Genomic DNA, 27,184 nt, shown 5'->3' on the forward strand with positions numbered 1-27,184 from the left:
TTTTTGGATTATTAGTCAGGAATTGGTATTTAAATGACCTTTATTGTTAAACCATATCACCAGAGTTGATGTGACGGCAGAATGTAGTGCCTTCGGTAGATTTGATTTCCCTTCATGTATTAGAAGTGCTTTAGGTAGAGTTTTTGACCTCTGGGTATTGGGAGAGGGGAAATGGTTTAAAACTCATGACCTCTGTGCAGACTCGGTACGTGTCTGCTCGTGTGTAGTGTTCCGTCAGTCTTTATAGACGCTGTGTTGTGTAAAGCGTGGGTCGTGTCTCAGAGGGAGGACTTTTTGTTTTTTGTCTTGTTGCTTCACATACGCAAGCGTTGTGCGATTTTTGGCGCATGAGCGGACTCAGCAGCTGCATCCCAGACACAGTGTCTGTTCATCTTTAAATAAGGAGGGGGAGGACGGGGCACGCCAAACAGGACAGTGTGGTGCCAGGAAGGTTTCAACTTAATATCTGGTCTTGTGTCTCGGACGAATCCACCAGGACACGCCCCAGGACGTAATGGGTACCTTTTGGTGTCCTGCATCACCTTCACATCACGTGTGTATGTGAAATGAGGGGTTTCTGACCTCATTGAGTGATGTTACAGCAGTGTGTGTGTGTGTGTGTGTGTGTGTGATACATATTCTGCAGGAAATATCAGTCGCATGTGTACAAATGCCTTTGAAGGATCTTGAGAGGTTTTGGGTAAGGGCTGCGTTCACTGGTTCACCGGGCGGGGGGGGGGCGGTGGCAGAAAGCAGGTTAAATATACTTTCTACAGTCAGCTGCTCAAGACCATACTGGGGGAAGTTCTTTTTTTTTTAATTCACTTTTATTTGCATGAACTGGACAGGTATGAGCACAGGAGTTACTCCCCCACTTATTTTGATCTTTTGCAGCTAAATAAAATATCAGATTCTCGCACTGACGGCGATTTCATTTGCGACCAGCGCTGTTCTGAAAGAGCGCTTTTCAGAGCCGCAGGTTGCACGTCACGATCCAGTTCCACTCTTGCTAGATCAGAGTCAGAAAGGCTGACCCAGTCTCATTTCCAGACACAGGCTGGACTTGAAACCTCTGTCTGAAGTCTTCTAATCCTCCCAGACGCTGATGTACACATCACATCCCCCATGAGGTTTGGGGCATCATGTGTTGCTCAAATACAGCAGCCCAAATAGCAAAGTCCTGAAATGTAGTACTTTAACTAATGAAGGTGCGGGTCTTTTATAGTCCTTTTTTGTTTTGTTTTTTAATCACTATTTTATTTATGAATAGTTCAGTATAGTGTATAGAGAGAGAGAGAGAGAGAGAGAGAGAGAGCTTTTCTGGTGTCACTAGCGGAGGTAGCTCCCCCTCCTTACTCTCTGCAGTGATGTCTGCTCTGCTTCAGGACCTGCACAGATAGACCCCACTGATTTGACCCGAGTCCTCTACATAGAGCAGGTTTATTGACTGCAGTGTGTGTTCGAGTCTTTTCCTCCCTGTACCTGCGGGTCATGGTGGTTTTATCCGAGGCAGAATTCCCCTAGGCTTTCCCGGTTTCCTGCTGCCCAGTGACACGCTGCTCTCTATAAATGTCTCCACTAGGTTATTCCTCGCCTGCTCGCGCTGTCTCTTCCTCTTCATCACACCGTCTCTCTCTGTCTCTCTCAATCTTTATCTCCTTTTTTTCTTTTCACTCTCTCTTATGCAGCCTCTCAAAGCTTCTGTCTCATGCACACACTTCTGTCTCTCCCTCACTTTTTCCCCCTTGGTGATTGACACACAGGTCTGCAAAAAGGTATCTTCCCCAGGTCAGGGGGGCATTTATTTGTTTTTTTGGTACGACACCCAGCACTAGGCTTGCACAGATATCATTACTAAAAAAAAAAAAAGTCTCGTGGTACCACAAGACTGAAAATAATGCAAAACACCAGTCTTTCAGGCCCAGTACTAATTAATCTGTTCTCTGGAGTGCTATGGGAGGTGTCTTGGCAGAGGTGTGGTACGTGGCAGCGTCCGTGAGGTTATGAACGAGTTCCTCGGCTGCTTTGCAGTCGTGTTTTTAGCTTTGAATTCTGAACTAGTTTATAATTTATTTTGAGAGTCGTAGCTTAATGTCGCTAAGGTTAGGCTCGGTGTTAATTCACGCAGACGGTGAAGCCGGTCTCGTGAGCACAGACGGTGGTGCCAGTGACCTTTAGAATGGACAGTACTACGAAAAATAGCTCGTTGGTTTTAGTGTGTGGTCGACAGTGCTGTAGTGTGCTGTGTGTTTGATTTGATAGCCGTTGCTTGAGATAAACATGCTAGGAGCGGCAGCAGGTGCAACATGTTGACCAAAGTAATGGATGACACAGCCAAAGGGGTTTCAGTGCAGTCCACATCCTCCACGCTGAGAAACGGAGGTCGCTGTAATGAGATTTATCCAGAGTCCTGTGGGAGGAGGTTGTGAAAGCCAACATGCACGGTCACAGGCAGATACCCGAGTGGTGAGACCACTCGAGTAGGAATCTTGATCTGTAGACAGTAATACACGGACATGCGTTTGAACTCTGAAAACCGTCGCCGTCGACTACGTTTACACGGACAGCGGTAATCTAATTACTGACCTTATTCTGAATAAGACAATAATCTGATTAAGGTGTTTACATGAGTCGCTTTTAGAATACTCCTTTCATGTTTTACATGTTTTAGAACATAAAGCGATTAACGGCACATCGTTACGTCCCAACGTCACGCCGTCCGACGTCCCTCCAGAATTTCACGTATCGACATACAGTTCGTCTTTGTTATGGTCCCATATACAGTTTTGGGTGTGTTTATTTTTCATTTTACAACAGCTTCAAGTGCAGTTAATTATTTGTCACGCTATACGCGCTAATACACGACTGCTTGAAGCCGCGGGCTGCGTCCCAAACTGCGTACTTATAGTAGCCGGGATACGTGTATTTCTCCTACTACGTATGCGGTTTTGGACACAGTCGTGCTCTCTTGTTTGCCGTCAGACGGTCGAGCACTGCCGTGTGTGTACTTGTCCTGTCGCAAAATGCGGTGTAAACTCCAACATGATGTTAATAGTGTGATTAAGGTGTGTACATGTCTGTAATGTGCGTCGATAATGCGACTAAAGCAGGAGTACTCCACACGTCTTAATTCCATTTGTGTTTACATCGAGTATGACTTTAGTCAGATTAAGGTCATCCATAATCTCTGTTTACATGCTAGTGTCTTAATCAGAGTATCGGGTTAAAATCGGATTATTGTTGTCCATGTAAACGTACTGATTGTGAGGCAACCATCAGATCCTACACCGTGACTCAGTAACAGTACAATCGAAACATCACCAGGATGAAAGCGGCACGAGGAGCATGGTCGGATTGTGAGTTCTTCTGTGAAGTGATGCAAACGGTCCTCATGCTGTTCATCTTTCTGATTAGCGCTCCACTCCATGACAAGCTGACGGTCCCAGTCGAGGTTCTGCGTTCGTGTATGAGTGTAGGTTTTCGCACACGAGACCGGATTTTTGTACGTGTGTGTATGTGTGTTCAGTTGTCTGTTTGATTCGTCTGTGCAGGGGTTCTGATCAGTCGTCTTCACCATCGCTTCACCTCTCATTAGCTCTTTTGAAACCGCTCTCGAAGCCTTTAGGAGATTCTCTTCCACAAAGCCCGTACTGAGAACTGGAGCGTGGTTGCTGTGTGTACTCCCGGGTCTGGTTAGTCGGGTCTGGTTAGTCGGGTCTGGTCACGAGTACGTCGAGAGGAAGAGATCGCACGCTGGCATTCGGCTTCATAGGACGTCTTCAGCTGCTTTTTCACGGGAACACAAGTTTGTTTCGCGACTCGCGTCGGAGTGGCAGCGTCGTCCTGATGTGCCTTTGTCATCACTTTTACACGACACAGTCAGTGAGACACGCTGACAGATCGACATGTGCACACTGACGCGCACACACACACACACACGTCCTAACAGACAGACACGCAAACACTGACAGTCACAGAGAGAGAGAGAAACACACACACGTCCTAAAAGACCCAGACACCCACTACACATTCCCTTACTCTCACAATCTCTCACACGATGGTGATGATGACTCCAGTTCTCTGGAATGCGTGACTGTTCATCACTCATGCGCTCGGAGCCACCTCCCTGCGTATATTAACTCTGTAAGGCCTTCTGGGACTTTCTGGAACGTTCTCTGGAGCCCCTCACCCCCGTGTCTGGCTGCTTGATGTGCACTAGCTCAGGCGGACATGTTTGTCAGGCCGTGAATAGTCTTCGAGTAAAAACTGCCAGGAAACGGATTGCGATTTTTCTCTTATTCACTGGAAACCCTGCGTCTTATTTCAGTTCCGCGATTACGACGTTCCGCTCGGTGTCTAATTAACTTTTCACATGATCGCGCTGTAGCTTCAGACTTTAGTTCAGATTGCGGCAGAAAGCAGCACACCGTGTCCCTGAATGCGGGGTTTTGTTTTTTTGTTTTTTTTTAAATAAAGCACATGGCTGGGTTTTTATTTATAGAAATATAAAACCACATCAAAAGAAAACAATCGGTGGTGAAACTTGCCTCAGTGATGCGAGCACGCAGCGAGTTTCGGGGAAAACGCTCTCTGGATGCAGAAAATAACCGTCATATTCGCCGCGTCCTGCACACCAGCTGTGGCCATCCTGCTGTTCCCAATATCAGGCCTCTGGATCGTGATTTATTTTCTCCCGTATGAATTTACACTTTATTATGCTGCATTGTTCCTTCTTCCTTCTCAGCTGAAAAAGATCTTTCAGATTGCTTCACGACAGGTAAAGCCTCGAGCTTCTCCGTAATTCACGCGCGAGTTATGCGTGACTTCAGCCCCCTAGCTTCAACTCTGCAGGTTTCCTCCAGCAGTACTACCTGTACATAGGCACATACCAGTACGTGCTATAAAATGCATCAAATTCTACACTTTCTTGTGTCGGCTGGGTACGGAGTGTGGGATTTCTAACGCAGAAAACCTTCACGTGGTCATGATGCCGGGACACGTTTCGGCTGCCCTTTATTCTGATAAATCTGATTCAATTTTCTTTTTTAAATTCTCAGCCGCTTGCTTAAAATGATGGTCTGTAGATTCCTGCGGCGGATCTTGCTAATGGTGTGCGTAATAAAGCATGCTGTTTGTTTTGATCTCCCGTCTTCAGGTGGTCACACTGCCCTGCCGTACTCGTTTGCCCACCTCGTGTTCGTTTCTGTTCATTTTGAATGAATCAATCGGTTCAGTCCGAATAATGTGTTCGTATTTGGCTACATCACTAGCTTGAAGTAGCTTAATTATTATTTTCTTTAATTAAAGTAGCATCCACCACATCGTGAACTTTTCAGAATGTCGTGTGTAAAGTCGAGCACGAGTCAAGTTGTCACTCTTCATTCGATGTTGGGAGTCGATCCCAAAAAGAGTCGATTCCCTGATTCCAGGCATTGGAAACAGAGTCAAATCCAGAGTCGATTTCGCACAGCGTTCAAATTAAACGAAGCAAGTTTTCTGATCCGGTGACGTCGATAAACTCAATCATTTGATTTTCTTAATGTCTACAATATAGATATTTTTAAAATGTCAAGTCATTAAGTTGCCATCAGCCTTTCGGCGTTGGGAGTCGACCTCAAAAAGAGTCGATTCTCTGATTCAAGGCATTGAAAGCTAAAAGTTTCATTCGAAGCTTCGGAGTTGATTCCATTCAGTGTGTACGTAGCTAAAAATGATTTCTTGTAACACTGCATGTTACGCTTACTTTTGCTTTGCCGTTAAGTCGCCATCCGTGTTTCGGTCTTGGGAGTCGATCCCAAAAAGAGTCGGTTCTCCGATTCATTACGTTGAATACTAAGAGTCGGGTCCAAAGCTTTTGGAGTTGATTCGATACCCCGGAAATGATTTATAAATAAATGTAGCATCCAGATGTTTAAGTTAAGGGCATTTCGTTTTAATTTGACTGTTTGACTTGAACAAATCAGGAGGGGGAATACGCAGTAAGACCATCGCTGCTGGAGAATGTTGATCTGTCGGTTGTACCGAAACATAGCTGCAAAAAAAGGGTAGGTCGGGCAGGGCTTTGAGCTTGTCCACATGCTCTGTGTGTGTGTGTGTGTGTGTGTGTGTGTGTGTGTGTGTGTGTGTCTAGGCTTGTGAGTGGTACAGCTTTTTGTCACGCGTTCGTTTGGAGATGGGAGGATAGCCGGTCTAATTGCTTCCTTGTGAATAATTTCCCTGCTGTAATTTAGCGGTAATGAGCACGGTTGCTGCCTGTGTGTTTATTTATACGAGCAGAAATCGACAGGGCCGACGTTCACCATGCTGCACTTCTGCGTTTGATTTTTACACAGCACACACACAGGTCTATCAAATGATAATATGATTTATATATACTTATATTTTCGCTTCTTCCCCCCCCCCATTTTGGGGCTTCTTCTGCTCTTAATGCTCTTCTTCCTCTTTCACAGGCGGAAGGAGAGGACAACCTGAAGAAGATGCAGCTGATGGAGTTGGCCATCCTTAACGGAACCTACAGAGACACCAATATTAAAGCCCGTAAGCAAATCCACGCGCTGCTCACGCTCGTCCTCTTTTTAATTGCTAAAGTGACGATCAGTGCACAGAAAAGCCCACATTTAGACGTCAGTTCGGTATCTCTCAGTCACGTTCATGCTCACTCTCTCCATCTCTCTACCTCTTCCTGTCCTCTGTTAAAAGCTGTTCCAAACACAAGCTGTATGATGTAGTCTGTGTGCGTGTTGCAATCATACCGTGCTCATAAATATGCACAGATTTTGCACACGTGGCTCCGCCTACATCATGCATATTAATGTCTGCTCTCGTTGGAGGAAACGTTGCAGAATGTTTACGAAAGCTTTTGTATGCTTTCTTTTTTTGTGTTATTTTGGGTTTGTCGTGCTCAAATTAACATAAAAGATCTCGTCCATGTGGAGGGCTTCATCTTGGGTCTGCCATGTTGAAACATCTGATTAATGATTAATAATGGTTAATGATTATAAAAAACAATTTATACTTGCTGGTTTTTTTTCTTCACGTTAGGACTTTTAACTAGTGGCACGGACTCTGATCCAATGAGAGCGTGACACACACACACACACGTTCCAAGTGTGACGCATGGAGAATAAACTCGTACTTCTACACATCTAGCCCTGTAGCGAGTCACGTGTGTGATGAGTAAAGATGTGTGTGATTGGCTGTGAGAGGATCTGCTACAGAGCACGTGACCGTGCGCGTTTAGAAAACCGGACCCGGCTCTCGGCCGGTGTCGTAACACACGACTCGCTGACCTTATCCAACATGGCCGCCCAATTTGTTCAGACCTGTGCGTGTGGCGAGAGCCGTTATGTTTTGCAGCTGATCATGTGACTGTTGTGGCGTTAAAGTGGTGATTGGTTTGCCTTGATGTTCTGTATATCTCTGATTGACACTGCTTTCTGTTGTTGGTTTGTTTATTTGTTTATTTATTTGCCCTCCTGTTATATTGGTTGTGGGGCTTGTTTTAGTTGAGTTCACGGTTCATTGTTGTTCATTGCATGAACTAATTTGTCTTTTTTTTGTTTTTGTGCCCCCTCTCCTTCCTGTTTGTGCTTCGGCGTGTTTGTTTCTGCTTCCTTCACACCCACTAAAATCTGAAATTCAAATCTTGCGTGTGCTTTTGCCTCTTTCTCTTTCTCTCTTTCTTCCTTCTCTCTGTTTCACTTCCACACATTTCCTTATGTCCTTAATATTTAATTTCGCTGTCCATCCTTCCCTCCTGCACTCTCCTGTCTCGTTCCTTCCTTTTCTCTCTCTCTCTCTCCTGTCTGTCCGCTCTCTTACACCAGCGAACCTTGCGTTCTCTCTTGCAGCGGCGGCCGCAGCGGCTCAAGGCCCTCGGCTGATCGCCGCCCCCACCAGTCAGGTACTTCCACCCGGCGCTCTGCGCCCCCCGACCCCGGCCGGAACGCCCATCATGAACCTCATCCGTCCAGCGCAGATGCCCGCCATGCTGCCCAACGCCACCCCGACGCTGGTGCCCCCGGCGCCCGACGCAGGCATCATCTACGCCACGCCCTACGACTACCCGTACGCCCTGGCACCCACCTCTCTCCTGGAGTACCCCATCGAGCACGGAGGCGTCCTAGGTAAGCGCGCGTGGGGGCTCTGTGCTTCAGGCTTCGGCGGGCATCAGGATGGCGCCGCCGCAATGTTTTACGGGGGCAGCTTGGACATGATGATGCCAAGCCCTGCCCAGGACTTAGTCCAAGGTAAATACGTGCTGAGCAGCTGAGGCCTGGTTTTGATCAGGGATGTAAGGACGGATGTGTGTGAGACAGGTGGCGAGGACGCATCCTCATTTAAAGATGCCAGTTTTTCCATCCCGTTATCTCCAGGGCTTTCTTTTTTCTTTCTTTATTTTCTGTCCTGGGTTCTGTAGGGCAAAACAAAGTCTGTGCAAGTTAGGATTCCCTTGTGTGTACACACACACACACACACACACACACACACAAACACACACACACACTCCCTGTCAACATTCAGAGTGATGGGGACATGCTTGCTTGCACACTCTCCCTCCCTCTCTCCCTCTCTCTTCCCTCCCCCCCCTCTCTCCCCCCTGAGGAATGTCAGGCAGTCTGCAGGTGGATCCCTGCTGCCGTTGGAAATGCTCCTCTCTGTGCGTCTGCTCGTGCTGCGGGCCGTGACACCAGACTCCGGGTACTCCTGCAGCGAGTGGTCATCGAATCCTTCCCCCTTTTCCCCTCCTTCATGTTGTCTTCTCCAGTCCCTGCACTAGTCCTCCTTCCAGAGTAAACCGCTCACACTTCCTGTAAACAAAGAGCGGGTTGGTCAGAGATTAGTTCATACACTACAAAGTCTACAGATTGCTCAGTACACAGTGTGTAAGAAGAGCGCGAGTGTCCTTCAGAGGCGTCTCCACACTCTGCTGTTCGGATGAAACCGGACTCGCTGCTTTTAACTGCTCAGTTTGGGTTAGAACTTCTCTCAGGTTCTCGGTCTTATCGGGTGGGCCGGTAGAACCCTGATACTGCCCGAGAACATCTCGCATTTATTCCTCTGTTTCTCCTGCTTTATTTTTCTACCGTCTCCTTCTCTCCCTCAATCTTTCTCTCTCTTTGTCTCTTCCAGTCTGTGTCCCTCTCTTTGTCTCTCCCTTTCACACTGTCCCTCTCTTTCCCTCCCTCCCTTTGTGTGGCTCTCTCATTCTGTCCCTCCTTTTCTTTCTCTTCCCACAGCATCTCTCTGTCTACCTCCTCTCTCTCTCCTTGCTTTCCGTCAGTCTCTTTTCCACTCTCCCTCTCACTCTTCTCTCTCTCACTCTTCTCTCTCGCGCTGACCTCAGAGGAAGTCGACCTCGTTAGTAATGTTTACAACTCGATTTGTAATGGATGTTTTTATTTTTCCTTGCCCACCTGTCTCAGAGTATCAAATCTACTGCTGTGAAAATCTGGGTGCTAACTGATGCATTATTTAAGCCTAAAGAAAACAATTCACTAATCATGTCTTGTAATATGTTTTATATGTCCAGTTTATAGTCTTGATTTTCTTCATAGACATCATGTGCATAAATGTGTGAATACAAATGAAAAGTCTGTAAAGCCAGACCGAGCACGTCTAGTTCAACCTCAGCACAAGTTTTCGTATTTATCTGAAGAATCCCGATTGACGCAGTTTTTCTGAGGTGAAGCTAGATTGGTTTGGTCTGGCTGTTTGGGCTTCAGAATGTCTAACCTTATGGACCTGTTACGATCTAGGTGCAATGGCTACTAAAGTGCGGAGACATGACTCACGGGTCCATCCTTACCAAAGGATAGTGACCGCAGACAGAGGTTAGTTAGAGACGACACTTCCTACATGTCTATTCATTTTTATTTAAACTGTGTTTGAAATGCAAGACAGTCCGTACCGTACTCCGCCCCGGTGTGTACCGAGATGCGGTCATCACTGCCCGGGTGTTTTTACATGTTAGTGATGTACACATTCTATATCAGCACTGAAAACCTGAGCGTTGTCTCACATTCCTGTACTGTGACGTTCACTCTGAAGCTAAGAATATTTCTAATGCTAGAGTTTGCTTCATTACTGTAGGATTTCTGTATAATTTTCTCTTATGTATGCAGAGGAACTAGACTCGTTTCATACTCTTGTTTACCTCATCCGCAGACCTGCCCGCTGCCACGCGTCCTGCGTTCCGCCTTTTAATAGCAGGTTACGCCGCTACAGATCATCACGTAATACACACAAAATACGCCGAAAGAGCAAACAGGAATGATGGTCGCAAAGCCCCGCCCACTTCCTCCATCGCACAGTAGTAACCTCTCGTCTCGGTACATTAATGTGAAATGAATTCTACCGATGCGTGTTCGACGTCGCTAACGTCAGGTAGCTAAATCTTAGCTAAAATTTCGGCTGCAGACGGTGGTGGGCGGGGTCAAACTCGAACGCAAAAAATAATAAAAGTCAGCTGTAAGTGACGCAAAGGTAAAAACGTTCAGAAGGTTCGTAGCCAAGAGCGCAGAATATCCGTGCTGTCGGTTACGACACCAGATCACCGTGACTGTGAGCTCGTGTATGCGGAAGAGGGCAGAAGGCGCTCATCTCTAAGCGCGTTATGCAGCATGAGGAGTTCAAACCGAATCGGAGGAGCAGTAACCTCACGTGTCTTGGAGGAAGCACACGTTAGCCTCCCTGGTTATTTTGCGATCACAGAAATATTCAGAGGAGCTGCAGTTTTTCGAAATGACCTCCGATTCGGGCCGAGACGCGTCACGTGACGTCATCATGTCGCGCATTCGGACAAAACCCTCTTCAATTCACGTGTGTCTGACACGAGTACAGCTAAAAGGTCTCATTTACCAACAAGCATCACTGCGACAGATCACGCAGGACTGTTTCGTGCGGTCGAGATTTCGCCGATTCGAGCCGTTTTCTGCAGGAAAAAATTCACACGTTCATCACAAATTTTGAAGAAGAAAAAAAGCCGCAGCAAAATCACGCGACAAAAAAAACCTCCACGAACCCTGTACAGACGGATCGGAGGCTGTTGTGATGGAGAGATGGTTACTGGACACAAATCGGGGAGAAAAAACACGAGCGATTATTATACAGCGTGAACGTGTTCTTCCTCTTCAGTGCTGGCAGGTCTGCATCTTAAACTGTTTATTAAACAAGTTTATATTTATATACACACACCTCGTTATAGTCCAAAAATACAGTGAAGCATTTTGTGCGATATTTGATTAGTATGCAAGGTACTGTTATTTTCTACTTTATATTTTATAGAAATTGTATTTATGACTCCTGTATATAATTACAGAAAAATAAAGAGGGAATCATTTTTTTTAAGTGTAAAAATTAGTCTTATTTATGTATTTATTTGTTTGTTTGTTTGTTTATTTATTTATTTATTTTGCGCTGTAGTGCGACACCTCTTAGCCCCTTACCACTAATCGCTGTCTGTAACATGCATTCCAACCCGAAAGACACTAAAACATTACTAGCTTTTTTTGTTTGTTTGTTTTTGTTTGTTTGAAATTCCTTGGCTTTTGTTTGTGGGACCTCGGGGCGGCGTAGCGCTTTAACGTTAATAACATAACAATGATAACATTGTGATTCAGGTTAAGACGGGTGGGGCTCTAGTTTTTCCGCTCATGATGATGTGCGTCCGTCGTGATTATAACCAGACTTAGCTCGTCTTTGTGTTGGTCTCTTGGCTCTGGGTTAAAGGTGGAATTTGAAGGATATGTTGCATTCATTTTAGTCTTAAAATGATGTCATTTCAGTCTCTTCTTGCTGACACTAATATCCTTTCTATCTTTTGTTTTGTTTTTTTTTCCTTTTGTTTTTTTGTTCCTAACCACCTAGCCGCCACCGGCAACTAACAAATGACCTCTGACCTCTGAACTCTTCACCCAATGATGAGCCGCCCCAAGCCTGCCTGCTGATCAGATTAACTGGTAATTGCCTTTTGCTAGCCTGTTGGACGCTGAGAAACCCAGAGAGGCACCTGTGCACCACCCTAACACACACAGCCAACACAAACCCACAACGAGATCAAATGCCTACGAACCGACGAGTTGTGATGATTGTTAGGCGTTTGTTTATTGACTGTAACACCCCTTCCTTTCTCTCTCTCTCTCTCTCTCTCTCCCCCCTCCCCCTTGCTTGTTTCTTTCTTTTTTTCTTTCTCAGTCCTTTGATAGTTGGGTGATGTTTTTGGTAGCAAAAATCTGCACTGAGGTTAATAAGCAATAACAAACAGCGAGATGGGGTATTATTGTTCTCCCGTACCTGCACATCCCCGCTACGTTTTAATTTCAGTAATTACGATTCGGAACAATCGGGATGCAGATTCAAATTCATGGACATATCTACGTCTAAATTTAGTGAGTGCAAAGGAAGAAGGAAAGAAACCCACTCACACAAACCTGTTACGTGTCATTGTCGTGTGTATCGATGTGTTTATTTTGTTTTGTTTATCTTTCATCTGTTAAGTTTTTCACAATGCTGACACATTCTGGGTGCGCTGTCCAGCTGCGCTGAGTGCATGGCTAAAACCATGCACTGCTTTTGGGGGGGCGCTATTTCTTTTTTTGTGTTTTCTTTTTTAATTATTATTGTTTTGATAGTAGGATAGTTTAATCATACCTGCAATACGAGTGCCATCTCAAGCGTGTGGAAGGAGGATGGGGTTAAGAAGAGTATTCCAGAGTATTCTCAGTAATCTTAAATCTTAGGATGTTTATGGCTGCGGAGATTTGGGCAGGAGGAGTTTATTACTCACCTACGCCACCCCAAAAACACCCCCAGCCTCGAAAATACAGTGCCTGAATTTATAGATTCAATTTTTGCTTTTTTTTTTTTTTTGGAATGAGCTGTGAGACAAAAGAAAAAAAAACAAGTATTACGTGTGTATTTAGCCAAAGGGTTCCAGTTTGATCAATTTCTCTCTCTACATTTATGTATCTAAGCGCAGAGGGTTAGTTCTTTTAGTCTAGAGTCTGAAAAGGTGTGTGATGTGCCTGTGTACGCATGAAGACAATAATCCCTCGGCCACTGTGCTTCAATCTCATTTAAGTTGAATAAAATCGAGAAACACTACGAATCATGGAGAATTCATGGAGACAGGAAGCCAGGAAAGGAGTTCTGTACATACCTGCGGTTTTTATATATATATATATAACTTTATTTTCCCTTCATGATTAACTTTGTTTTCCCTATTTTGAATTCTTAAACCTTTAAAAATTGGGCGTCATTAAAAAAAAAAAGAAAAAATTTCTATTCCCGCTGAATCTCTCTCATACGAGATTTATTTTTTGATTGTTAAAGAAAAGAAAGGAGGCGGGGAATAATAACGCTCATCCACAATGTGTCCCGCAGTTTTGTTTTGTTTTGTTTTTTCAAACTTCAGTCCGTAGTTCAGCTGCTGATCTCAGAGCTGAACTCTTTCTCAAGAAAAAAAAAAAAAAACAGAATAGGATGTGAAAGCCATGTCTGCCTGTTCAAATTGCTTTATACATACATGATTATATATAAAAATATATGTATACAAATGTAGATAATGTCATTGCATATTAAAATGCAGAACCGATCAAAATTAGATACTTTTACAGGGTGCTGGAGAAGAAATATATTTTTGGCAATTTTAGCTTTTTATACTTAACTTGCAGTTAAAAAATGTACAAAAAACCTAGAAAAAATAAAAAAGAACAGGACGGAAGGTTGCGTAAACGTTTTTGTTATTGGCGATGAAAACCCAAGAAACTCTGGAGTATTTCCAGTTCTAAAGCATTAAAGGGGGAAGTATTAGACATTTGTAAAAGGGGGAAAAGTGCCTTATTGATGGTTTTTTTTGTTTGTTTTTCTCCGAGTTGCGTTGTGTTCAGTAATATAATATTGTGCGACAGTGACGGCGACAGCGGTGCTTCGCGCATAGAGAAGGATAAAGTGTTGAGTTCGATCGCCGCTCAGCTGTGCCACTCGATCTACTCTATGCAAAAAAAAAATAGCAGTCATTCGACCAGCTAACTACGTGCCATGATTTGTCTTCCCGAGATTAGGTTAACGTCTCTCTCTCTCTCTCTCCCTCTCTCCCTCCCTCTCTCCCCCTCCCTCCATCCATTCTGTTCTCTTTCCCTTTATGGCGTTTGAACAAAATTTCGTATGTCTGTTATTGTTGCTATTTGACGCAAACTGCCATTTAAAATTCGGATTTACAAACTGGAAGTTTGGGATTATTATTATTATTATTATTATTATTATTGCTTTCATGAGATAATGCTTTGCCTAAATCTCTTGTGCTTTTTTTTTTTTTAATAAATAAATTGAAAAGAGCTTCTAGTTAACTTTGAGCAGAACGTAGGCATGGAGCTGCTCAGCGGTTCGAGATCTTGCTCCTCAGCCGTAAGAAAAGCTGTTACCGAATCGTATTAACTATAACATTTTGAGCCCAGCACGCAGCGTTTAAACAATTAGCGAGGTTTAATTGCATTCTGGGCGAAGAAAAACAAATCTATAGTCCGTTTCTCAAACTAAATTCTCTGAATTTCATGGCAGCCTGTTTTCATTCTGTTCTCTCAAGCTGTTACACAGGAAAGGTCAACTTTCTTCTTCAGTGTTAGAAGCTCTTTTACTTTTGTTTGTTTGTTTGTAATGAAATGCAATATCAGACTGGAGGTTTGCGAAGACAGCCCTGATTAAGAAACAGTATTAGGAGAAATGTCCTCCGCGATGTTACTACATGCTGTCGGTCATTGTTTTAAGGTCGATTTAGTCCATCAGGTTTCTAGAGAAATCTCTTGTATTCTCTCCTGCCTGCCTAATACATGTATAATAATGTAATTTACAATCATTGTTACAGGTTTCTAATGTATTTTTCTAACTTCATTTTATATGTATATTATAAATCACTCTTCTGGCTGGTTTTTTTTTTTCCTTTTCTTTTTTTGATGCCCACTACAGTTATAATTTTTTTTTTTTTAACTCACCTCTTTTGCTGTCTCACTCAGAGTCTCTCTTGTTGGGGGCGTGGCCTTTCCAGCAGTTACATTTAATTTCCTTGCCGATCTTTAGCTTGTTTAACTCATTAGCCGACTATATTAGTTTTCCTTGTCGAGATTTTTACATGCTTGCGTTTAGTTTTCATGGTGTATGCTGTTATTTTTCTTATTAACCCCCTTGCCATTTATTTTAATAAAATATTCTTAGTAAGAATTTTACTAACTTGCTGATATTTTTGTTGGTCTTGTGTTTAACCTGTTGAATGAACGTACTACTTTTGACCTGGATCACGGACTAACACCATTAAAACTGGTCTCAGCCCATTTCACACAAATGAAAGAAGCGCACTAACACACACACACACACTCACTCTCTCTCTCTCACACACACGTGTGTAATATGCTTAAAATTACACTTGTGCACTGGATCATGGACTTGGGCACCCACAAACACGCACAATCCGGTCCATCCTCACTCTGCTATGCTGACCCAAACCCACGCTGTCACACACACACACACACACACACACAGAGAGAGAGCACTCAGTTTATAAGATCTAGCGCTCTTGGAACAACAGGCTAATTTATTTATTAATCTAGGCTTATTAGTTAAAAAAACACAATGAGGATGTCCTGTTATAAGAAAATAATCAACACATCTTACTTCTTGAACATGTGAAACAAGTTCGTTCCTGTGGTTATAGCAGCTATAAACGCTCCTTCCTTCACCAGTCACTCTATTTGTTCTGCTTTCTAGGAATGAAGAAGTCAAAAGTTGTCACGTTACCGATCGAAATGTATAAATAAATAAAATAAATCCGTCCTGCCGCTTTTTCCGTGTTGGAACCGTAAAGGCTTTAGTCCCGACTGTGCTTGAATACTGAAATGAAAACATCACCATGTCGGTGATTACAAACATGTTTAGCTCTGTTTATCGAGACTGCTTTGACTGAACGCACATCACGCAATTGCAACAAAAAACCGCGAACTCTTCCGAATATCGTGAGGTTCGCTCGATTGTGCGTTCGTTTCTGTGACCGCGGAATGCTGGACCACTTTCTGACCAATCAGAATCCGGAATTAAACGGAAGCCTGACGAGAACCCTGAAGCTGATTGTTTTCCATTAACATGGTTTTATTCCTTTTAGACCACAGCAGTTTGCAGACTGACCATTTTTTTTTTTTATCCAATTATTGCTACAGTAACATCGTGGAATGTCACGGCACTTATGCTATAGAATCTATAAAGAGTCATTCCCTTATCAGTCTTCCCCCCCCCCCAAAGTTAAGATTCTAAAGAATGCAGCAGGTCAGAAACCTGTATGGCTTTTACCGCTGACGGTTGCGTAGCGCAGTCTGCGTCTCCTCGCGTAAATATCTGCTTTTACACGTCAGACAGCTGAACCATAGCGACCATGATGCGTTTTCCTCTGTTAACACTGCGCTTTTAAAATCACACTTTTGATGGGGTTCTGTTGTTAATTCCCAACAAACAAGTCCTTGTGAGTTCAGGAATAACGTCTCCAAACTTGTACGCGTACTCGCAGGCCGTCGGTGTGATTCCGTCAGTGCAGAGTTTATTTCAGCTCATCGACTGCTGCCAATAAATAAGTATATAAATAAAGAAATAGAAACAAGTTTGTACTTGCAAGAGCTGCTCTTCTCGTCGCCTTGGAGACCGAGTGATGGTCTCCTCGAAGTCCAACACATTTGTGGAATATTTTCGTCCTTTGTTTAAATTGTTTGTTTTTTTAACCTTCTCGCCTTTTCCTGTTCATTTGAAACCTCAAGCACAATTAATAATGCATACTAATTATTCTCGGTTTGGTTTTTCCTAATCCTGACATCAGTTTCTCTTTTTCCTTTAAACTGTTCTCTCACTAATTCACCAGCTGTCGCGACTGACGCACATGCAAACATTAACTTTAATTAATCTGGATTTTAGACCTACTTTAACCCACTGAGTGATGCAGATACGCTTTTTTTTTTTTTTAAATCACCAAACGAATCAATTTTGTCCTAATGCTTTTCATAATCAAAACTCACCCTTTAGCTTCTCATTAGATTCAGACTTGGATTTTGTTATCATGATTGATGTCCTTGGTTTCTTTTTTTTTGTATGAGGAAGACGTTTTCATGTTTTGAATGTACAATACACACAGAGCTTCAGAGGAATCAGTTTTTATTATCATTAACTCAACATTTTGGGTCTTTTTGTACCCCCAACTAAATTATATTCCTTTTTTTGTAAAGTTCTTTAAAATAAGCTTTTGCTGTATTTTTGTAGCGGCTCTGCGTTTATATTCAGACGAAGAAAAATGATTTCCTTACTGACTGGAATGAAGGAATCACAAAGCACCAGGAATTTCAGGGACTGCCGTATCATATTGCTCCTTCAAATACCTGCTCAAAATATTTCCTTTATTGTTACTCTGGATTTATACATTTTTACACACTGGGCCTCATTTATCAGACTGGAACATTTACATATAAGCAGACTAATGCTCGGAAGCCCTGAACCTCAAATGTTCTTTCAATTACTTTCATTATTTTGATTTAGTATCTCACTATTTTGAGTTACGATATACTGAGTGAAAATAATGATACTGAGTGAACACGCATCAAAATACAGAGATAATAATTCAAAATAATAAGACACTGACTCGAACTAGAGATACGAATTCAGTTCAACGAGATAATGAGTCATAATAACGAGATACTAAATCCAAACAGTGCGATACCGAGTGAAAATGAGCTGCTGAGTCAAAATAGCGATACTAAATACAGATTTTCCTAGCGTTATTCCCGCGCTATGCCAGGATTTGCTTCGGCAGATCGTTGGTCTGCATATCTGACTTGGCACGGTTGTACCCCAGATGCCCGTCCCGATGCAACCCTCCAGGTTTGATACCGGCTCTGAGTCCAACCCCCAGGGGCTGGAGTTCCCGGCCTGGGAATCAAACCCGGGCTGCAGCGGTGAGAGTGTGGGATCCTTAACCGCTGGACCGCCAGAGAACATACCTCATCAGAATTACAAGATACACAAAAATACCCCATCCATGTGGAGGTTGAGATGTTGGCGTCCTGCGTTTTGCTCCTCAGTTTGTGTAAATTTACGTAATCAGGAGACTCACTGACGTACACAAGCCCTGAACCGCAAGGTGTGACTTTTTTTCAACATTATTTTCACTTGATATCGCTTGATGAATATAATGTGATATTAAATCATAATGACGACGTGATGCGTCAAAAATGATTACAGCAGTTTATAAAACATTTCTGTGTCTTGTAGTTCAGTTCCGCACTCGTGACCCTCAGCTGATCGTCTTCAGAGCGCATCATTGGAGACGAGTTACTGGGATTTAATATAAAGTCTACGCTGTTAAGTGTAAATCACTTATTTCAATTGAATAGCTATGGAGTTAGGACAAAAGTAACGGTGCCCTGTAACAGGAGGAAGAGTTGGTGTCTGGACGATGTCCGAGACTCTGCGTTACTGGAAGAGTTCCAGCTCAGTCACGGTTTAGTCTTTGTTTTGTCTTCTTATGGACTTTTATAGGTCACTGAATCTTTTGTAAATCTGACAGGAATGTTTTCGCACAACTGTACTAACGGATCGATAAATGAGGCCCATTGATCCATCTGCCATAGACAGTCTCGTTAGTCTCGATGTTCCGTTTAAAATAGTTCTAAAAAGAGTTCTGTTTTGTTTTTTCTAAACTGCGTATGCGTTCTCCGTCTTGTGCTTTGAACCGAAACACAGAGTTTCAAAATATGACTGGACCATAAAGTGCCTTTAGTTTCATAAGATCCGTGTGCTATACACAGACCTCTGAAAAGGACATGCTGCCTTTTAATCTGCTTTTATTAATCAACAGATGATAATGAAATGAATGAAAACATTCCTCTAAGGACTGCAAGCTGTAGTGCTCCTGCCAACGTGGCACTCAGGGGGTTAAAGACAAACTACTTCTACCAAATCTTTGAGGTATTTTTTAAAACCTGAGCAGAATAACCTACTGGAGCTTTTACTTTTGTTTTGTTTTTTTAATGCATAATTTTTTTTCTCTCTCATCATTTGTATGTTGTTTGAAGTCCAAGCGTGGAAAGCGATAAAGGTGCACTGAATCGCTGATTTATTATTTTCGGGGTGTCTAAGACATGGTATGTAAAGACGTTTTTAAATCTTTGTTGTTGCCTTGTTTTATATATAGAAATAAATGAGGTTGGGGGGAAAGAAAACTGTGATGTGTGCAATAAAGTATTAAAACTGGAGTCTGTGGTTGCTGTATTTGGAGATCTCACACTGAAATCAGGAATCACTTCCGTTATCCAGTTCACCGCGTCAGCTATTCTGGCTAAGAGAAATAATGTTCCTGTTCATATTTACAGCAGGTCACATCCCTAGTGTTCAATATTACATCTATTTATTGGACTTTAAACCAACAGAGCACATGACAGGGGAGAGAGAGTATGCCCCGCCTACCTAGCCAATCTTCAGAAAACACCTCAAATGTACAATAACAATTCACACTGATCATCCTGTTCAGAAGTTTACACCCCCTGGCTCTTAATGTATCGTGTCGCCTTCTTGAGCATCAGTGAATGTTTGAACCTTTTGTAATAGTCGTGTCGAGTCGAGCCGAGCCCTCAATCGTCCTCGGTGTGACAAGATGGATCTCAACATCATATAATCACACTGTTGGGAAAGGGGTGAAATATGTAGAAGATACTGGAAAAGTAAACTATGTGCAGGACCTGGAGGATTTTCCTGAAGAACAGTGGACAGTTTAACTGCTCAGGACAAACAAGGGACTCGTGATCGACTCTCACAACACACACACACACAAACACACACACACTCAGGGATCCTCCAGGTAACGACACACGGGATTAAGAGTCAGTATGCGTGTGTGTTGGTTTTTTGAACGGGTTCATGTGTGTAAATTCAGTTATTATGTCGTCTTGTGGACTATAATGCAAACATCTGTTAAGTGAAATAGTTTATTCAGGGTAGCACTAAATTAAAAATAACTAAATGCAATTTTTAATTGCATCTCTTTTTTTTATTTTTTAATTATTAACATTGTGCAGATTCTGCAAGGCGTTTGTAAACTTATGACCTCATCTGTAGGTGACTTAATAAATAAATAAAATTCCATTATACGCCCATTTGAAAGGTATTCGTTTATGTGAGCTGCTTAATTATCTTCTTCTCCAATCTGTTAGTGAAGTTCTGTCTCAGTGGCTCTTTACACACTTTCCTCTCAAAGTAAAAACACTAAATCTGACTGCATAGCTGCGGTTTTAATCTCTGCTAAACTGGTTAAGCTCATACACTTCCCTTCATTTTCAATATTAAAAAAAACTATAAAACACATACCCTGTCCAGGGTGTACCCCGCCTTGTGCCCGATGCTCCCTGGGATAGGCTCCAGGTTCCCCGTGACCCTGAAGGATAAGAAGGATATAGAAGAAGGATGGATGGATGGATAAAACACATCGAGAACAATTTCCTGTTCCTAGTCACCCATGTGTACTAAACAAAGTGTAAAATATCACTTTGTTTAGTGATATTTTAAGTGTGAATTATTTTAACATATTAGTGGAGGGCACTGCATCTGTATCAGTCATGTCTTTGAGCAGTAAAATAAAGGTACCTGTGGGTAACTTTGGGGTGAGTCCACTTTTCGGGTGTCATTTGTGTCACATTGATATTACATTTACGAATATTTATGTAAAATAAACGTGTCCTTTATAACAAACTCTATGTATATTTCAGATGAATAACTTTAAGCCTAAATAACACGAACTATAATATAACCATTTTTGCTTGGCCCCGCCCACTATAACAACACATTTAAATATAGTCATTAAAATACTTCAAAAACAGTATCATATAAACATTATAGGTTGTGAAAAGGTTCATTCACTCAAACCTGAACACATTCACCCCATGAAATATCTCAGACATCCCACATGTCACATGTTCAACAGGAAGTTGCATCAATTTCTTGAAGATTGTGGGAAGAAGAACAGTAAGTTCTCTTGTTGTTGTTTATTTTCACTGATATGGACTGATGAGGTCAGTTTGAAAGTACAACATGGTCACGCAAATTATAGATTGAAGGGAAATAAACTTAATGAAAATAAAATTCTTACCTGAGATGGGATGACATTACTGAACGGGTTTCCCAGAGTCCCTGTTGGAAAATACAGAAGCTTGAAAACATATTTAAATTATTCTTAAATTTAACTGCAAAAATTACCATCATATCAACTGAAATATCTTGAATACCTAATACACAAACTTATTTCCTATTGTATGATTACAACAAACCAAATATATGATTATTAAACCAATTTCTAGACATTTTTACTAATTTCATGCATGAAATATTCTTGTTCTTATTACTGGATGATACTTTTTCTAATTTTGAGCACTTTTTTCCTAGAAGTAAAATTATCTGCCAAATAGAACAAGAATGAGATACGAATAATCTTATATTTGTTTAATAATAATCCCAAAATAAGAAATAATATGTAAATTCGCACATATGCGAAATCTTTTAACTTTCACAGAGGAAAATGTCCAGAATAAAAAAATTTGTCCTAAAAAAAAAAAAAGATAAAAATTCTTAATACTTTCTTTACTTGTTTCATCAAATAAAAGAAGCAGAACTGTTACATTTCAAACTGAAAGGGACATCCATATGTATCTATCTCGCTTTCTCTCTCTCTCTCGAAGGGAAGGCAAGTGGTGTAGATGGTTTGGGTGTGTGTGTGTGTGTGTGTGTGTGAAGTCGGAAGCCAGCCTGACCGTTGATGTGAAAAGGATGAAAGGAGCATTTGTAGCAAACGGCAGCTGGAAGCTTTGAGAAAGTGGAGGAGAGACGAGCAGTGTCAAAAGTGACAAATGAAGCCAGTTGCTGCAGAATGAATCGGGGAGCACAGCTGTGTGTGTTGGATCGTTTGGAAGAGGCAAGTGTGTGTGTGTGTGTGTGTGTGTTTGAGACAGAGATGTGCTATTTGATGAATAGTGTGAACTGTGCATGTAGGGACACCTGGGTCGTATGAACACACTTGGCTTTGAGTGTGTGTGTGTGTGTGAGAGAGAGAGAGAGATAGAGCGAGAGAGATAGAGCAACTTATTTCCGGTTAGTTTGAGGTAACCTTCCACTCGTTTTGCATCCTAATGTGTCACATTCACATCTGATTTGCACTTGAACACACAGTGCACATGCACACTCCTTCAGGAACTACCTGAACCTTTTTTAATGCACAAGCTCATCTGATACCATTAGCCATCCATTCATCAATCCATGCATCCATTTTCCATACTGCTTATCCTACACAGGGTCATGGAGGAGCCTATCCCAGGGAACTCGAGGCACAAGGCAGGGGACACCCTGGATGTGGTTCAGTGACATGCGGTGAGGTTCTCTTTCAAAGTCAGATTTACAAATATATGAATTCAACAGAGTAGAATAAATTCACCATTCAGCTGGCTGCTTGCACACTGACTACTGGTTATGTTTCATATCCCATATCAGTATTCTTTACACACACATGGGTAAGGTACATATTTGGCCAAAGAAGAAGGTTTAATTTATAGCGGCTCAGACAGAGAGCATTTGCTCTGCACCCTCCGTGTGTTCTTAATTTGCCATCACAATTCCACAATTCATACTCCATCCATCCATCTTCTACCGCTTTATCCTTTTCAGGGTCACGGGGAACCTGGAGCCTATCCCAGGGAGCATGGGGCACAAGGCGGCGTACACCCTGGACAGGGTGCCAATCCATCGCAGGGCACAATCACATACACACTCACACACCCATTCATACACTACGGACACGCCAATCAGCCTACCATGCATGTGTTTGGACTGGGGGAGGAAACCGGAGTACCCGGAGGAAACCCCCGCAGCACGGGGAGAACATGCAAACTCCACACACACAGGGCCACGGTGGGACAATTCATACTCATCCAATACAAATGAAAGTATATACAGTCCACAACAAAAAGACAAATGTAGTTTTATTCTTTAAAATATTTTTTTTTCTTATCTTGTTTTATATAATTTTTTTAGTTATTATTTAAAAAGGGGCTGGTCTTTTATGTTTATCGTGGACTGTACAGCAGTGTATGCATGGTCTTACCTTAACTCGTCTTCATTACTCACATCATCAAATCCCAAAAACACCTCCCTCACTTCACAGGACACCTCACCTCACCTTACCTCACACCTCACCTCACCTCACAGGACACCTCACCTCACAGAACACCTCACTTCACAGAACACCTCACCTCACAGAACACCTCACAGAACGCAAAATGACAGATCTGAGGTTTGTTTGTGACATCCATTATCTCCTCTACTTCTACAGCAACAAATAGGACTACATTAATCTCTTATATATATATATATATATATATATATATATATATATATATATATATATATATATATATAATTTCTAATCACATCACTTATTGCTTCAATTAAATCGTTCTGAATTCTGTTTGATGAGCCAGAAAACCCCGTGGATGTCTCCAAATGTCTAGCTAACCCATCATCTTTCTCAGCTAAAGCCTGTAATAGTTCCACAGAGCTGACAGGATTAGAAGAGCTCGTGCTCTCATCGTTAGCACCAAATGCTAATTTCTGTTCGGCTAGGAAGCAAACTGCATTAATGAGGTCTTTTAAAACCTCTCGGTTTTCCTTTACCTTAGCATTGTGGAGGATAATACTGAGTCTCCGCTGTTCGGAAGGTGAGTAGTTGAACTTTCATGTCTGCTGAGATTTCTTGGTATATTTTTCAAGTCACAGAATCGCGTTGTAGTCCAGACATTGTGACTCGTTGAGGATAAAAGTCAGGGGAAGCAGAAAAGGCGGTTTCTCGAAGCACAAGCACACAGACAGTGTTTCCGGTGAACCTCTCCGTCTGAAAAGAGCGCGTTATCGTCTGTCCCGTCGTTTGAAGCTAATCTTTTAGCTCCGGCATCGGTCTTCCATTATTTATCACTTCCGGTTTTGAGAAATGTTTTAGATTATATATATAATCTTCCATTTTTGCAGTCAGGGCAAAAAAAATAAAACTTAACGGACTGACGCGCTTCACTTGACTTTCTCTACTCGACTTTTCTAGCTAGCATATTACCCACAATGCCATTTGTCTGTAATACGTGAAGAAGAAGAATAGCAAGCCCGTATGCTCACACGCGCCCCCTTCAGTGAGGCAGAGGCACTGCCTGCCTCCACTCCTGCTTTTTCACTGCGGAGTTATATCAGATCTGCAAGACTAATAAGTTATACATATGAAATATGAAATACATGACCTAGACTATGGAATGTGAGGACTCTTATATAATAAAAGTGTGTACAAACATTACATTGGTGACATACAGAGAGATCAATTGCACGTGCTCAAGTTGAGCAAAAAATAAAAAAATGAGCAGCTCAATCCAGTTTGTGAGGGATTGCGCAATCCGAGAGGAGGCTCAACTCGTCGCTGTCTTTCCCCCGTATTTGAACAGGAAAATACACAAATTCAGTGATATTGACTATAAAAATCATTGGAATGATTGGAATCATACAATAATTACATTTCTATCACATATTAGTATATAAATATTTATTTATTTATTTTTAATCATTATTTGTTTTTTACATTTCATGATGACACAGGGGAGGCACTGCCTCACTGCCTCCCCTGACCGCACCTCACTGATGTGGTTATAGCACAATTCATACACCAATCAGCCTACAGTGCATGTCTTTGGATACGGGGAGGAAACCAGAGTACCTGGAGGAAACAATGCAAACCAGGAGAACATGCAAGCACACAGGGCAGGGGCGGGATTCGAACCCCCAGCCCCAGAGGTGAACCACTAAGGCACCATGCCTCCCACCAAGAGCCGTGATTTACCAATCAAATTATGAGCTATATCACATTTTCTCACATTTCCAAAGTGTTAATGCCATTTTATTTCTCAGTCCTTAGCCTCTTCTTTTTTTAAAACATTTGATTGACAGCAATTTTTTTATGAGAAATCATATCTATCTATACTTTGATGATTATTTGCTCTCTGTAGCAGGCGATCTCTCTGTTTAAACACTATGGACAGGACAATCAGGATTGTATGGACATCTTCTCCTGAGTTTGATTGATAAAAAACTGCCTGAGAGGGATTGATTAGGTGGGAGAGGAATGAGTAATGTTTAGAATTGATTGCTCCCTGGAGATGAAGGTCTTCCTTTATAATCAGGATGTAATCAAATGTTTGGATCTTTATTGATTGGTCGATGTGCCAGACTCTCTGGAAATTGAGCATGGCCGTTAGATGATGCTATGCCAGATCCTACACATGGAATAGTAGAGCGGGATCAGGAATGGTGCTCACCGTTTCTATTCACCTCTGCACATTATACACACACAGTGAGCTCTACATAAGACAGTAGCTTACATGGCAAAAGAATACACACCTTCATCTTCATTCGCAACCTGATCCTTCACGCTATATAAGAGTTTGTGATTTTGAATCCCTACGATGCCACAGCCATCTCTACCCAAGAGTCCAAGAGGGAAAATTGGCTGTGCTTTCTGGGTGGGAGGGGCATCACACGCTATCTCCCCTGTCAATCACAGTGACACAAGCCAATCACGGGCATCTATGGGTTTATGTATGCGGAAGAGGGTGGATAGCATTTTTTCTATGAGTGTATTCAGTTGCCCTTTGACTCAGCAGTTCAGAAAGATGTGGTTGGCTGGCTTCACATGTCTTGAAGGAAACTTGTGTTTGCCTTCACCGTCCCCGGGTGGTAGCTGTCATGTGGTACAAATCCCCTGCCCAAAATATGCATTTTAATTTCAGGTTCTAATGCAACAAATCAGCAAGGGGGGGTGAATATTTTTTGCAAGGAACTGTATAACATGTACATTAATGCTTCAACTTTGAGACCATATATACATTTCACTAAAACAGTGTGGAAATGTTATTATTTACTTTCTAATCTTCTCTACGCTTTCTTCCTGCAAATATCTACACAACTGCAAATTCTTCATTGGTGTATGAATATATTTACTTTAACCCGTGAATTTCAATATACGTTTACCTGATACCATACAGTGCATCTCCAGGGGCATCGTTTCCAGGTTAAGCCTTGTGTTATTTAATATGCACGGAATACACAATAGATAGCGTGTGTTCTTCTGGAACCTTCACGGCTGATTCCTCGTCTCTGCTGAAATGAGAGTTTTCACAAAACACAAAGTGGATTTGTACTTAAGCGCTGAACACAGAAGGATATCTTGCAAGCTTGCAGGTCTCTGAGCACCGTGGTGTTTTTCTCAGCAGGAGATCAATCCAGTTTAACATTGCATATCACGGACACCTTTAGGGCCTTCTAGGCCTTTAGAAAAAGGTGTGAATATTTTTGGGAACCAAGTAGTCTGTCATTTTTAGATTATTTTTTATTTCATGTACAGTCCCCTTCAAAACTATTGGAACGGCAAGGCCAATTCATTTGTTTTTGCTGTAGACGGAAGACATTTGGGTTTGAGATCACAAGGTGAATATGAGAAGAGGGTTTAGAATTTCATCTTTTATTTCCTGGTATTTATATGTAGATTTGTTAAACAACCTAGAACACATTTTGTATCAGACAAGTATAGGAACAGATAAGTCTTGAAGTAAATGAAAGTAAATAACACTTAATATTTGGTTATTTTCAAGGTTTTTACCGCAGCCTCTTTCAGTTGTTCCAAAATGCAATGACAGAAGAAGACCTTTCGTTGGTGACTCTGATGATTTACATTCCTACATAGGATTAACTCCAGAAAAGACACGACACTGACGGCAAGCCGGAACCGTGAGAGACACACGTGTCATGTGGGGAAAAAACGTCATGTCTTGACCATCAGAAAATTGTGCATTACTACTTGTTTACATTCAAAAAGAAAATGATTGGAGTTTGGAGTAAAGTTTAATGTCATTATTCCCTGCTGCAAAAGAGCTGCGAGTTGATGTATAGCGCATGCGCTGTATAAATTATGGGTGTAGACTGCACAGTATAGCATGAATATTGTAATTTGTATCGATCAGGGCCTAAGTGCTTTAAGGAGGTTTTCTTTGTGGTTGGCTGATGGCTCCGGTCCTCTAGCTGACTACTAGCTGCT

The 27,184-nt window shown here is 42.1% G+C and overlaps 1 protein-coding gene and 1 long non-coding RNA gene across 3 annotated transcripts in view; one reads left to right on the forward strand and one right to left on the reverse strand.

The window, feature by feature from the left end:
• qkia (QKI, KH domain containing, RNA binding a) overlaps window positions 1-19,277 on the forward strand; it is a 76,510-nt gene extending 57,233 nt beyond the window's left edge. Inside the window, exons 5-8 of one of the 2 annotated variants that reach the window (XM_053633772.1) lie at window positions 6,450-6,537; window positions 7,827-8,249; window positions 9,759-9,833; window positions 11,869-19,277. In XM_053633772.1, coding sequence (XP_053489747.1) covers window positions 6,450-6,537; window positions 7,827-8,249; window positions 9,759-9,833; window positions 11,869-11,885 — 603 coding nt within the window. In that variant the 3' untranslated portion in view covers window positions 11,886-19,277. The remainder of the gene's footprint in view (window positions 1-6,449; window positions 6,538-7,826; window positions 8,250-9,758; window positions 9,834-11,868) is intronic. The other variant, XM_053633773.1, reaches the window with a different exon arrangement.
• A 1,307-nt stretch (window positions 19,278-20,584) lies between these two features.
• LOC128613167 (uncharacterized) lies at window positions 20,585-23,390 on the reverse strand. Its single transcript, XR_008386841.1, has 2 exons — window positions 22,265-23,390; window positions 20,585-21,204 (listed from the first exon to the last, which is right to left on the reverse strand). It is a non-coding gene; the product is annotated as an uncharacterized LOC128613167 (long non-coding RNA).
• Window positions 23,391-27,184: the final 3,794 nt, after the last annotated feature.

The sequence above is a fragment of the Ictalurus furcatus genome, chromosome 9 (genome assembly GCF_023375685.1).
Source record: "Ictalurus furcatus strain D&B chromosome 9, Billie_1.0, whole genome shotgun sequence".
NCBI classification, from domain to species: domain Eukaryota; kingdom Metazoa; phylum Chordata; class Actinopteri; order Siluriformes; family Ictaluridae; genus Ictalurus; species Ictalurus furcatus.